General features: G+C 40.2%; 1 protein-coding gene across 1 annotated transcript in view; it reads left to right on the top strand.

Annotated features, from left to right (window-relative positions):
- Positions 1-10,926, top strand: part of BZW2 (basic leucine zipper and W2 domains 2) — a 53,328-nt gene extending 42,402 nt beyond the window's left edge. Inside the window, exons 10-12 of the mRNA XM_084207327.1 lie at positions 2,284-2,422; positions 8,762-8,884; positions 10,470-10,926. Of these exons, the coding sequence (XP_084063453.1) occupies positions 2,284-2,422; positions 8,762-8,884; positions 10,470-10,498 (291 nt within the window). The 3' untranslated portion in view covers positions 10,499-10,926. The remainder of the gene's footprint in view (positions 1-2,283; positions 2,423-8,761; positions 8,885-10,469) is intronic.
- The last annotated feature ends 2,780 nt before the right edge of the window (positions 10,927-13,706 follow it).

Here is a 13,706-nt window from a genome sequence, read left to right as displayed (position 1 = left end):
GGTAACTTTCACAAAGCATATTGCCAGAGCTTTGACATCTGTCTCTAACCAGCCTCTAACTGACCAGATTCTTTCAATAAGTTTTATACAAGGCACCCCTGGTGAAAAGATGAGATGGGTCAGAACACAGAGTGTTTACCTAGTCCACAGATCTTAAAAAGCCTTGCTGGATGGGGTGGCTACCTAATAGCAGGGTTGAGGCAGGCAGCCACGAACCAGCATACTTGGGCAGTGCAGTTAAAGTCATGTGTGCCATCCATATGGCAGGACCAGCAGGGGCTGACCTCAGGAGGAGACAGGGCAAGCTGTTCAACCCTGGATCTCACAGAATAAGCTCCTCATTGTCCCAATAACCTCACTGTGACACTGGAGGGGCTTAGTGCCTCGGCCTCCTCCAGTGCAGAGAAGTTCTCCATGGGTGAGGAGAATCTTCCAGACAATTCTCACTGCAGGCAAGGTTCTGATGAATTTCACAGCAGTGTAGATGCTGAGCCCCTGCTCCCTGACATGACACAAATGGAAAATAATGCCACTTGCTCAGCCAGCAATAAGAAGGTTCCTTAGTCATTTAGACATCTGTAAAACTCATAACTGTGAGCTTGCACCAGTTGAGAAGTGAGGGAGGAATGTGAAGGGGGATAAAGTCAGATGTGGCAAAATGAAGACAACTTACATCCAAACTGAAAACCAAGGATTTTTATTAGAAGTTATTAATGTTCATAGACAGCAGCGTTTCACAAACATGCCGACAGGGATGAGTTCTGGTGAGGGTATTAAGTAAACCAACTGCACTGTATACTGCCCTGCCTTCTGACAGTTTGCCTAAATACCAGCTCAGTGCTACAGGGGCTAAAAGGGGAAAAAGAGCTACTCACGGCCTGCACAAGTTTTTCAGGGCTCTTACCAAAGCACTGACGTTGTTTCTAAAGATGTGGCTATACCTGCCAGGAGTGGAAAAACTTGGCCTCTGGTGTTAGCTATATCTAGCCATTTTAAGAGAGTTCCTTCCAGAAGTGCTAAATACTGTCAGCCTGCTGAGCTACTTGTGGCTATTGTGATTTCATGCTCTCTTAAACAGCTCATAATTATTGCAAAACCCATTTTGGAACAACCTTTCAAATTTCAGTTGGTTTTCATGTGTTTTACTAATTATTTCCATGGACCATATTGGATAAAACCCTCAGGATTAACCCTTTGTGGAGAGGTGCTGAAGTGTACTTTTAAATATACCCATCAGTGCTGTGGGTGATGGGTAGTTTGTCACCTGACTAAGACCACAGTAGCCCTGGTCACTCAGACTACAAGTCTGTGACCTCAGGCCATTGCAAGTCCAGCTGGAAAATGCCCAACTGGGGCTTACTGAAAACTTGGAAGAAAGGCTGATAAGTGCAAGAGTAGATGAAATACTAATATTTCATTGCAATGTATATTTGGCTAGGGTCTCTGAAGATCAAAGGTAATTAAACTTCATGTCTGAAAAATGCTCTTAATATTGTCTGAATTTTAAGATTGTGGTCTTAGCTGAACTCATCACAGGCTAAGATGACAGGAAATTGGAGAGATACAGATAGAAACGCTAGCTTTTAAGGAAAGATCAGGTCCTTCAGTGTAATTTTTAGTTTTAAGATCTGAAATAAGAGGGGGAAATTGCATAACAAGTAAGTTTTTGCTTTATTTTTTATCATATTAATAAACACCAGAAAAAGACTGTGTACCACTGCTGTCTTGTCAGAGTAACATTAGCAGTTAATACTGTGCTTGAAAAATGTTGCTGTTTACCAAAGGCTGTCATGATATTCTCGATTGTGGTAATGAGAAAAAATAAGGACAGTTGATCACAGTTAATTTGGAATAATTTACTTTATTTCAGTTTCCTATGACTTCTAAAACCCCTGTGAAACTAGAGACTTTTTTTCATGTATTTCATCCTGGGATGTCTTACGTTATGAACATCTGTAAAGCATCACTCCTGAATGAACAGAATGCTGCGTTGTGAAATGTATGACAGGAGTAATGCCAGATTGTGGGCTTTATAAATTGATTTTACAGAACTCAGTAACTAAGCGGTACCGAATTTTAGCTTTAAGCATGCAGGACATGCTACAAAAAATCATGGATATTTGTCTATACGCATTGTATGTGTTTTAGAAAATGCAGTGTGAAAGTAAATCTAAGGTTTCAGTGAAACATTTTCAGGGATGAAATTAATGATGTTTATTCTAAAAAAGTTTATTTTTAAGTATACTGACATGCATTTTATTTTTTACCCTCTCTTCCTTTCAGCAATATGCCCCCCTACTTGCTGTGTTCAGCACTCAAGGCCAGTCAGAGTTGATCCTACTCCAGAAGGTGCAGGAGTACTGTTATGACAACATCCACTTCATGAAAGCCTTTCAGAAGATAGTGGTACTCTTTTATAAAGGTAAAAGTGTAGAATCCACTGTTGTATTCTGTGCTTGGATTCTCAGTGTCAGCCACTCTCATGATATTTAACCAAGTAGTGCATATGAGAAGGCTGTGTTGGTGTTGAACTCTGGAATACTTTGTGCTTTGAGAGTTCAAAAGAGTGTGTGGCAGCAGGAAAAGCCAGAACAAGCCCTTGTCTCCCTCTGTTGCTTTCATCCCATTCAAGAAGTATGAGCAGGGTCAAGAACTGTCCAGTCATATCAAGTGCAGTTTAATCCTTGTATAAAATCACTTCTAGGAAGACATTTCTATAAATTTCTGGCAGATTTCAACAGATCGGAGCTTGGTTTTAAGAAACCTTGAGAGTGCAAACCCTCCTAGCAGGAAGATTTTTCAGGGGTTTGGAGTTGGAGGTTTTTTTACTCACTCCCTTCCAAAAGGAGCTTTTTTAATTCTTCTTTTCCTGCCAGATTTTTGCAGGTGCTATAGTTTTGATGGATTTCATTTTTATTGTGAAATTGACTTCTTCACAAGTTTATTCTGATCAGGTTGTCATAGAGACTAATGGTCTTGCACCGCGTGTGATGGGTGGGTGCCAAACAGTTTGTTCTGACATTCTTGCTATAAATAGTTGGAGGAGAAAAATCAGCAGGAGTAGAAACCTAATGTTGATCTTTGTTCACCCTGTTGAGTCCAGGTACATGTTCAAGCAAATGAGTTCCAACTGTTATAATAATTTCATGGTTTCAGAAGGCAGAAGGAAGTGAGTCATGTGTATTTATTTCTGTCATTCTTTCAATATAGCGTGGCCTCCATGATAAATGAAAAAGCAATGCACCTTGTCCCTCTGCCCTCAAATTCTATAATTTGTAAATACTATTAATGACCATAGAACAACTTGAACCTGCAAGCTGCTGCAGTCACTTGATTCAATTTTCTTTGGAAAAGAACATTTGCTTCGGACATGGTGAATGAGAGGCGTAATTGCTGTGCAGTCAGAGCATAACTGATGGTCAAGCCAGAAATAGTCTTGTGTAGGATTGCTTTCAGAATTTTTGTAGATTCATTACTGTGTTAGCCTGCAAGAGCAGTTCTTGAAATTCCAAAGCCTTCTAAAATCAAAAAGAAAATAAATCACTGAATTGTATATTAAACTTAATATGCTTGAAGAACCTAGTTCCCATCTACTCTGCTCACCCCACATGCTCTTGTTCTGACTCAGGAGATACTTGGGCAGGCTTGTTTGGAGGGCTGAGAAGACTTCAGCCTCAGCACTACAGGTGCCTCAATACTGTTTAGTATTCACATGATGTCTAGAGGAGTGCTTGGAGTTACCATGTAGTCTGTCCAATATGTGCTGTTGCCTGTATTTCTGCATGGAATCTCTGGGGCAGGCGTGCTGCAGCACCTGCCCCTGCCATCTGATGCAGTCATGTGGCAGCACAGCTGCCAGCCCTTCCTGGCCCTGTTTAGGCTGAAGCTGGATCTGCCCTGTTTGACAAACCTGCTGCCTGCTGGCAACTGTTTGCCTGACCTTACAGCCACTGCCGTAGGGCCCTTCTGGGTGCTGGATGCAGGGAGCATCAGCTCCTTCTGGCTTTGGCAGCTTTGGAGTTAAAAAGTGTCCATTAGGTGAGGACACTTGTCAACCAGGGAAGATTCTGGGAGCGCTAGACCTGCAATTCCTGTTTCTTCTACATGGCTCTGTTGAGCTTTAGTGGCTCATGGTGTGCTTTGTGCAGTGCTATGCAGCCTGCCTCTTCTTTGTTTCAGTGCTGGTAGATTTCACCCTCTCCTCCCCAGTTCATATCTATCTGCTAAAAACAAGCCATCGAGTCTTTTTAGAGACACATGCTTTATTTAGATAACTTCCCAAAGACAATGTATCTTCTGTTTCCTAATAGAGGAAAAAAGCATTCCCAAGCTGTTCCTGGCTGTGTCAGTGGTGAGGGAGCAGCAGACACCCCTCTTCCCCTTTCTGTCGTTCTTAAGTGTAACATGCACAAGGTCTGGAGAGGTTTCAGGGTCCCTAATGAGCTTCATCTAGGGACAAATAAAGGTATCTGAATATCTGAATGGGCCAGATAAAAATGCAGCTTTGTACCAGCATGAATCCACATTCAGCTTGTTGCTTGTTACTCATTATGAGGGAGTGCTTCCTGGGCATAAAAATAGTCAGCAGTGATGATAGGCACCTAATGCCAGTCACGCTTTGACTAATTTAGCTCTATGACTACTCTCATCAGGATGTCCAACATCTTGCATCTCAATGCTTTCCATAATTCCATCATGAAATAGCCCTTGGATTATTTTCCTGTGAATTACCTGGTAATACCTAAACATGTTGACAGCTGGGGCTCATTAGCACCTAGAAGATGTTGAAAGTCTGTGGTGTGTTGATTTTTTAAAATTTATTATTCTGTCTCTAAACAAGATGGAGCATCCATTTTTTCCCCAATGTAAACCCAAGCCCTATTTTCCTTTAAGTAGCAGCAGCTTCTTACTGGCTCATAGATATAATTTGCAAAAACAGTTCTGTAGTTGGTTAAAGCTTGTTAACATTATTATTATTATTACTCTACCCTTGTGTTCCTGAGACAGTATAGAGAAAAATAAGCTGTCCAGTTCTATACTGATCCCCAGCTATGATGTTGCTTCTCTGGTTTTCACTTGAAGCCAGTACAACTGTTTATCAAACAGCTGCATTTTGACCAAGATCCAAAAGCCAGTTGCAGAATAAGAATTGCTGAATTCTGAGTGGCACTCAGTAAGTTTGCTGGCTTCCTTGCTTGCACTGTAAGCTGTATGTTGTTTGCTAGCTCCTTCCATGTTGCAGTGTGTCCCTTCACTGTTGGTAAAATAAACACTGTTGTTACTGGAATACATGCTTTATATCATATTCACCTGTTCACCCCTTTTTTTTTTAGTTTGTGTATATCCTTGAAATTTCAAACATGAAATCTTGACACTTTTGAAATTAATGATTGTTCCTTTCATGAGGATCAGAATTTCACCCTTTGAATGGCAAACACAAAGCCTCTGTGTACTTTTTCATTAGAATTCAAGACAACATTTACAAAATACAAGAAGAAATAACTGATTGCAAGTGCATATGAAGTAGGACTCTGGTTTGAGGTATAATTAGACCTCAGAGATTCTTTTGCAGTACAGAGATACAGCAACCAAATGATGCAGATTGACAGAGATTCTCAAATTCTGCAGGGAACACTTAGAAGAAAGGAATCTTCAAGTTTCACTTCATACAGGGGTTTTGTTTTTTGATGGATTACAATTATCTTTAAATATCTTAATTATTCAAGTACTTTTTGTGGTACTTGAAGCAAAATTTTCCTGGGAAAAAACCAAAACAAACCAGAAGGGCCTTAACTGTACTGTGGGTGACATTCCTTGCATTGAAAGAAGCCTTGTCTGAAGGCTCTGTTCTCCCAGCTGAGTTAGCTGCAATAGAGTTGAATTTTGCAGATTGATTGACTGTGTTGGCAGCTGCCAGGGTGTGCTTTTCCCTTTACTGCCCCTGGCTATGTGGTTTGAGTTAAAAGCAGGAATTCATTTGAACTGGGTGATTGAGTGCAAAGCTGAGACCTGAACTTCAAGTAACTTTCCAGTTAACCCTGAAGAAAAGAAACTGGGCTGTTCAGTCTCTCTGCTCTGCAGCTTCTCCCTTTCATGAGGGACATCCCTGCAGGCTCTGGTTGTGGGTGGTTTGAGTGGCAGTTGGCTGCACCTGCAGGAAAAGCAGCTCTCTGGGGCTGACATCACCTGGGACTGCAGTGAGAATGATGTGCACACGCCCACAAACTGCAGTGCTCAGCTTCAGCCATTAAAATATATCTATAATCAACTTTAATGAAGAATAACTATATATATACAAAATGAGTCATTCCCTTCCTCCTCCTTCCATTTTCCCTTCCCACTGCTTCAAAGCAACTTAGAGGTATGATTAACTGCTCCCTTCCCTACATGATTGTTGAATTGAGCATCCTTGTGCAGGTGGGAGAATGCCATCCCTTATGAGCACTGGAGGCATGAATGTATTACACATAACATTTCTTAGAAATTAAAGGAGTGTTACAGTTGTCCTTTTTGTAGTTCAGGGCATTTTGTTCTTCTCTGTTAGGGTAGGAGGTTTATTGCCATGGAGTTAAATACAGGCAAATTTTTCATCTTTCAGACTTGCGAGTCTTTTCATCTTTGAGGCACACAGTGAGACTGCATGCTGCTTTTATCACATTGGGATTTTGGGAAGGGAGGGAGAAATTGCCCTTTCCCCTTTGGCCACAAAACATTGAGCTTTTGGGCTTCAAATCAAAAAAAACCCAACAAACCAGACTTGAGTCCTGTTACTTTTGAACTGAGCTATGTGCCTACCTGAATGTGCTTCCTTGTACAGTATCATAATGTCACCTGTCATGAAGCTTCAGCACTTCTATACAGTAGCTTCATACTTGTGAATGTCCACAGTGCCCCAGAGCTTGAGCTTTACTTTAGCTTTTTTGGTTGTTGTTTTGGTTTGGTTTTTTTTCCTGAAATCTCTCCCAATTTTCTTTGCCTGTCCTATGTGCCATACCCTGAGTAATTTTGCAGATATAGTTGTATGAACTTCAGGACTCTAAGGTAAATGTAATCTTTTCACATGCACTTCTACATTAAACTGTAAGTTCATGAGTCCATGTGAAATATTTTCAGGTTTGCTACATTAAAATCCAGATTCATTAAATACTGTAATGCCTTTGAGCTGCTACTAAGGACTACCAGCAAGTAGTTAACCCAACATGTTCAAAACCTCTTTCTTACCTCCAGCATTTCTGTAACATTGGAGAAAAAGTTCATTGTGGCAGGTTGTGATTTCAGCAAGATGGTGGAATTTTTTGGTCCCTCCTGTAGGTTCACTAAGCACAATTTATATATATGTTAAAAAGCCTAGAGCCAGCTCAGTCCCCTTTTCCCTGCATTTTCTCAGCATTACTGTCAGCTGCAGTAAACTGCAGAAGAGGTTTTAATTTGGAAAAGTGCCTGAGAGACAAGGTAATTTCCAGTCACAGACTCTTACTAAATTCCTAATTTTCAAGGAGATTTCACATTCAGTTATTGTTGAATGTCTTGGAATAGTTTTGATTAAGTTCAAACATATCCCTGGTTGCTTCCATCTGTTTATTATTCAACAGCATATGTGAAATGTGTCTCCTCTGTCTCATTTGATCAGATGCTTTGTGGTTTTAGTGTCATTTATTTCAGTTTGTCTTCTTCCCTTCCCTTCCACATCTGCTCTAACTTTAGGCTGAAGCAGAAGGTGATGGTCAGGGTTGGTGCCTTGTTAAGCTAATACCCAGTGGGTGGGACAGCACCAAGAAGCTCAGGGAAGCAGTGAAGTACATAAATGTGTTGATTTTGAGCAGGGAGGGTAGTTTGTTCAAAGACAAAAAGAATGGAAATTTTAATGAGGTGTAGAAAGCTGTCTTTAGTCTTTTAATAGAACAAATACAGTTTGGTTTTTTTTGTTGTTGTTGTTGATGTTGTTTGTTCTTCCCTCTTGTATTACATAACTGCCAAAATGCCATTGTGGATCCCAGATTTTGCCTTTACAGCCATCAATTACTGAGATACTTGGCTTGGCTGGATCACAGAAGCTTTGTCCTGGGGCTAGAGGTCTGTTGCTAGACCTAAATTTGCATATGTTGGTAACAATAAGTGTCCTTGCTATTTATTAGTATTTCTTTATTCTGAGTTGTACTCAGCCTCACATGTCCTCACTGACAGCTATTTTGTTCCTGATTATTGACATAAAAATGTCAGCTGTCCCTCCAAGCCAATCCCTTAAAATGGGTGGTCTGAATAGTGACCTTAAAACTTATTAGCTAAAAACAATATAAGACCTTTAGGGGAAAATGATTGCAAAAAATCCCTACTGGCTGTCTCTTAAGTGTTCAGTCAGGAGGTATCTGTCACTTCAGACTTCTAGAACCATGCACAGTTCCGTGATACTACAACAAGAAAAAGCATGGTAATTCTTACTGTGGTAACTTTCAAGATGTGCGGGCTGATTATTGTATTTCTTTTATCCAGCAATCTTATGTGGTATATTTAAAACACATGAATAAAGAACTCTTCTTGACAGAAGCACAATATTTGATACTTTAAGCCTAAATACATTACACATTTTAATGCATCAAATATTCTGTATTCAAAGCCTAATATAGATCATGCAAAGCTTGTTCCACTGCAGTCATATTATAGCTGTATGCTGCCTTTAAAAAAAACTTTGTCCTCTCCTGTTAAAAATCTGCTAATCTTTAAAAAATACTTTTTTTTTTTCAAACACTGATCTGTATTTCAGCTGATGTTCTGAGTGAAGAAGCTATCCTCAAGTGGTATAAAGAAGCACATGTTGCTAAAGGCAAAAGTGTTTTTCTTGACCAGATGAAGAAATTTGTGGAGTGGCTGCAAAATGCTGAAGAAGGTACGGGTTCATTTGAAGAACTATGGTAGATTTTTTTTTTCACATTTTAGTTGTACCAGGATATAAAGTATTCAGGATTCAAAATACAAAACAGTAGGCATGACCATCTCAATTGTTTCCAGGCATGCCTAAGACTAAACAACACTTGCTGCTTTTTCAGTGATTATGCTATCCCTGTGAAGTCCTTTATTCATTGGGTACCACTTGTCTATAGATAAACTCTTCTAGCTTCTACAGGGAGGAACTCTGCACTGATGACAGCATCAAGTACCTTGGTGCTAATACCTGCAGCCAAACAGTTTTCTGTCTCAGTGCCTTTTTTGCTGTTGTCATGTTTAATGGCAGAGAACATGAGTTTGCCTGCACCCTGGCTCTTGAAACTGGCTTAAGCTGAATGGTCAGGTTAACATTATGTGGTCTGTATTTGCTGCTTTAAAATGGTTCTTTAGAAGGGGAACTCGTTTCTTTAGTCCCTAACTTGGTTTTCCTCATGTTCTTGATAAGAGAATACTTCTACTGAATAAGTTACCTTTTTTTGCATAGAAAAAGAATTCGCCATCAGTTGGGAAGATAAATCCATGTGTAATTGATATTGATAGAATTATTAGGGTCCATTTGCATCCATTTAATGTAATTAATTTTATAAACTTGGAGGGAATATGTGCTAGAAACAGGTAAAACTTGGCAGCAATTCACATGTTCAGGTAGCAGTAAAAAAATGGCAGCTGCTTTCACACTTAAATTTTGGATGGGCAAGCTTGGTCTAATTAAGCTTTTCTAAAAAATTTTCTGCTTGTATGCCTCTGCTGCTCTTTATTTTTATCCTTTCCTGCATGTCCCCTCTGCCAGATGTCCTTAATTACAAAGTCCAGTACAAACGGAGACAAAATGTTTCTGTAAAAACACGCAGCCCATGTTTGCCCTCAGAAATCTGATCTATGGTGTAATGTTTGTTGGCAGTGAGCCCTTTCCTGTCAGGTGAGCACAGAAATACAATATGATGCAAAGTAGCTTTAGGTTACAAAACCAGCATGTGTATTCCTGCTTCTAGGTTACTTCTACTTCTGCTTCCATTACTAAATGAACTTTATCTTATGCTGTAAAAATAATTTTAAAAATTGATTTGTACATGTTTCATAGATAGGCTGGACAGTGATGCTGATTGATATTTGCAAAGCAAATAGTTTTAAGGGCGCTTCCTGGATGAGAGTAGTACAGTCTGTTCATAGAGATTAGAAGAGTGAGCAAATAATGCTGATCCTTTATTAAACTCAGCTCCAGTACACACTGTGGCTCTGTAGATGAGGACCAGGATCATTCATAGCAACATGGTGAAAATTTTAGTGACTGATCAGTAAAGGAAGAGCTCCACCATGGAGGGCAGCAGAGTAAACCTTCATCTCCTGAAGCTGTGTATTTCTTTCTTGTTTTCTCTGTTTGATCTGCTAACCTTTGTTAGGAAGTACTAGGTGTGGTGAAAATTTTAATTTTCATTTTGGAAGGATATCTTGTTATTTTTATATAATTACTCACATCAGTGTCCTTGTGCAATCTACATGAAGTGTTTCACTCTCTTCTCTTCCAGAGTCGGAGTCTGAAGGGGAGGAGAACTGAGGTGGTTCCACAAAGCACAGTCTCAATCTAGGTTAATGCCAAATGCGCTTGGGAATGCCGTACTGTTCAAGCAAAGAGGCTTTACTTCAGTGTCATACAGAAAACTATAGACTAGACTTTCCTTTTGTTTAGAAGAATAAAGGTTTTTAATGGAGCCCTGAGGCATTAGATGCTTTACTTGGGACTCTACCTCTGGCTCAGTGTACACTAACTTAGGCAAAGACATTCAACAAGGAGCCATATAGAAAAAGTGAAATTAAATACTTATGGACTCCTTTTTATTAACGGTCTTTTTCAGGTACTATGGTATATGAACACTCCAATTTCTGTTTATAGAACTGTTTGGTCTGTGTTTGTAGCTCAATATTGGCTTGTGTATGTGATTTGACACCACCACATTTTTTTGAATAAATGGCTTTTATATCTTAGTTTTGTGGTATTAGTGTGTATGTAAAGTTCTGGCTTGCCAAAGTTTTTATGATTCTTGAAGTTAAAATTACACAAGAATGGCAACAGGCCATTTTCATACTTCTTCCTCAAAAAATCAGCAGTTGTAGTTAACTGGTGTAGGGATCACTGCCAGATCTTTATTCCCATCCTTACATACAACTTTGGACAGGTTAACCATATTCCATAGCAAATATTCATCGATTCTGTTCCGTAATTCAAAGAAGATATACAGGAACAAATCTGTGGAGTCCCAATTTTGCAGGTGCAGTTTATACAAATGATATATAGAATAATATGTTCTGCTCCTTTCAAACTACAGTCAGTTACTGGTGATTCCTGAATTTAGAAAGAGAAGTTGTCTCATTTTTGAAGAATTAGCTTCAAAACATGCATGACTAGAAGTCCTTACATTTGAAATCTGAAATTTATTTACATCAGTTTAGAAAAGCCAGGCTTGTATTCTTACAAGGGAAAAGCATGACAGGGCATAATCCATTAATGAAGTGTTGTATTTTGTCATAAGAAATCAGTAAGCTAGCAGATAGTACAGATTTTTCTGAGGTAAAATCAACACTTCATGTAAACCACAATGAGTCTCAGATGTATCTAGATTTACTGTAAACAGCAGTTAGCAAGTGGAAATCAAGTGCTGTTGAGTGCCAGCTTTCCATCCAGTACAGCATTTATTTTCCTAACCAGGTATCGATCTTCGGAAGGGGAAATGTGTCATAGTGATGTTGCCAGTAAGTTTGAGAAGAACAGAGCCAGTCACATTAAAAAGCAAAACTGATGCATTAGCTGCATACTTTCCATTTTGGTCCTTGTTATTACAGAAAATAAATTTGCTGGGCATGAAAACACATGCACAAAACTCTGCAGCTGTGACGTGGTAGTACTGAGTCGTGGATATGCAGCCACTATTGCTAAAAACATCTTAAATTCAAAATTGCTGTTTCCTGAGCTACTAATGAATATTTAGTTTGGTGTACATAAAACCACTTTTCTGTATAATCTTAAACTTGGGCTGATGTTGAAGGTGCCAGTCTGGAGTAGTGTGCAGAGATCACAATCCCATTGCTCTGAGACTGCCAGGGAGAGCCAGGCACGGCTGGCTGCGGGCTGGCTGGGCCATCTGCTGGAGACAGGAGTCATTGGCTGCAGGAGGCACTGCCAGGCCAGGGGCAGCAGATCTGGGGTGCCTGCTGCAACTGTGCCCCCAGCACACTGCAGGTGCAAGCAAAGCTGGGTGCATCCACTGCACTGAGGTTCAGGTGCCTCCAAGCCAGGCACCTGATGATGATTTCAGGTCCCTGCCAAGTTGGGATATTCTGTGATTGCTGGCACAGTTGTCCTAGCTCCATTTATAGACATTGTGTTGGAGAGGAATGGGTGTTTTTAGCACAGGGCTGCTGGCCAAGTTGAGACTTGTCATTTAGAGCATGGTGACAGTTGTTGTTCACTTTTCAGTCACACAGTGCCCAAAACCCTACATCTTCTGTGGTCATAATGTGTAGCTCCAGGGAGCCCCTCTCAGCTTGCCCTCCTGCAGGAAAATTATTAGGCACTAACAGTTTCTCAGTCTAGTTTTCAGGAATTTTTCCACTTAATCTCTGAGATCAGATGGGAATTTACATGTGTATTTTTTCACCCAGCATTTCACATACATGCTGATAACTGAACTAGGTAGGGGCACAAGTACAAATAGATCTGGTTTGCATCAGACTGAATATCAGTACAAAATTGTGTAATGATAAGGTTTTTCAGGAAACCTGTAGATTATAAATTGGGCAGAGCTTTTGATGTGACTCCCTTCAGGGAAAGTGCCCATCCCTTGAAGCCTTCAGAGAATCTACATTTCAATTAAGAATGTTCCCAACCTAAAGCATTTCTTCAACACAGCTCTTAAATTAGTGTTTCTCTGCTAGAGAAAGCTACAGTCAGCACCAAATACATGTTTTAAATATGGAATCAGTTGTCTTGTAAAATTAAAAATATGCTTCATAGAAAATGTGCTTCACATAATATATTGCATTCAATTTTGAACCTGCAGTCTTAATATCAGAACTGTACATCTTTTACTTTACAATAAATTGCAACAGGATGCACTTTAAAATGGGGATTGCTGAATTTGAAGGTGATTTTTCTATTCTGGCCTCTCCCTGAGGGTTTAACTAAGAAAGCCAAGTACATTGCTTTAAAACATTCCTCTGCCACAAATGCTCTCCAGGAGAGAGACATCATCATCCTTGGGATGATGCAACAGTGAGGTTGGTTAAAGCACTGGTTATGAATCTGATAAAGTTCCTATTTCTTGCTGCTTCAACTACCTTATTGCATTGCAAGCTTGTCTAACTATGTCAAGCCTTGAGCAAAGGAAGTTTCCAGCCCACTGCACTCAGTAATCCCACAGATCACAAACCGTCATTGAGCTGACACTCCCTGAATTGTTTTCAACAGCAATCCTGCCTCACCCTTACTATGCTTTGGCTGATTTACCCCAAGAAAGTGATGACCTGCTGTGCCAGCATCGCCCTTTTCTGCTTGGCCAGCACATCCCAAACACAGCAGCCAGACCCGTGCCAAAAGGAGTGATGGAAAACTCCCCAACCTCATCCCTATGGGAGCTGCAAGCTGACTGAGTAAGGAGGGCATTTAACACCCAGGGAAACCAGCATCTGCCAGGTGAGAACCCCCAGGGTCCACTCCATGACCACAGCTGGGAGAGGGAGGGATATATAGGTGGTCTTGTGTGTGTGTA

The sequence above is a fragment of the Fringilla coelebs genome (assembly GCF_963513975.1).
Source record: "Fringilla coelebs genome assembly, chromosome: 1".
Taxonomy (NCBI): domain Eukaryota; kingdom Metazoa; phylum Chordata; class Aves; order Passeriformes; family Fringillidae; genus Fringilla; species Fringilla coelebs.
This window is presented reverse-complemented; position numbering and strand designations above follow the sequence as displayed.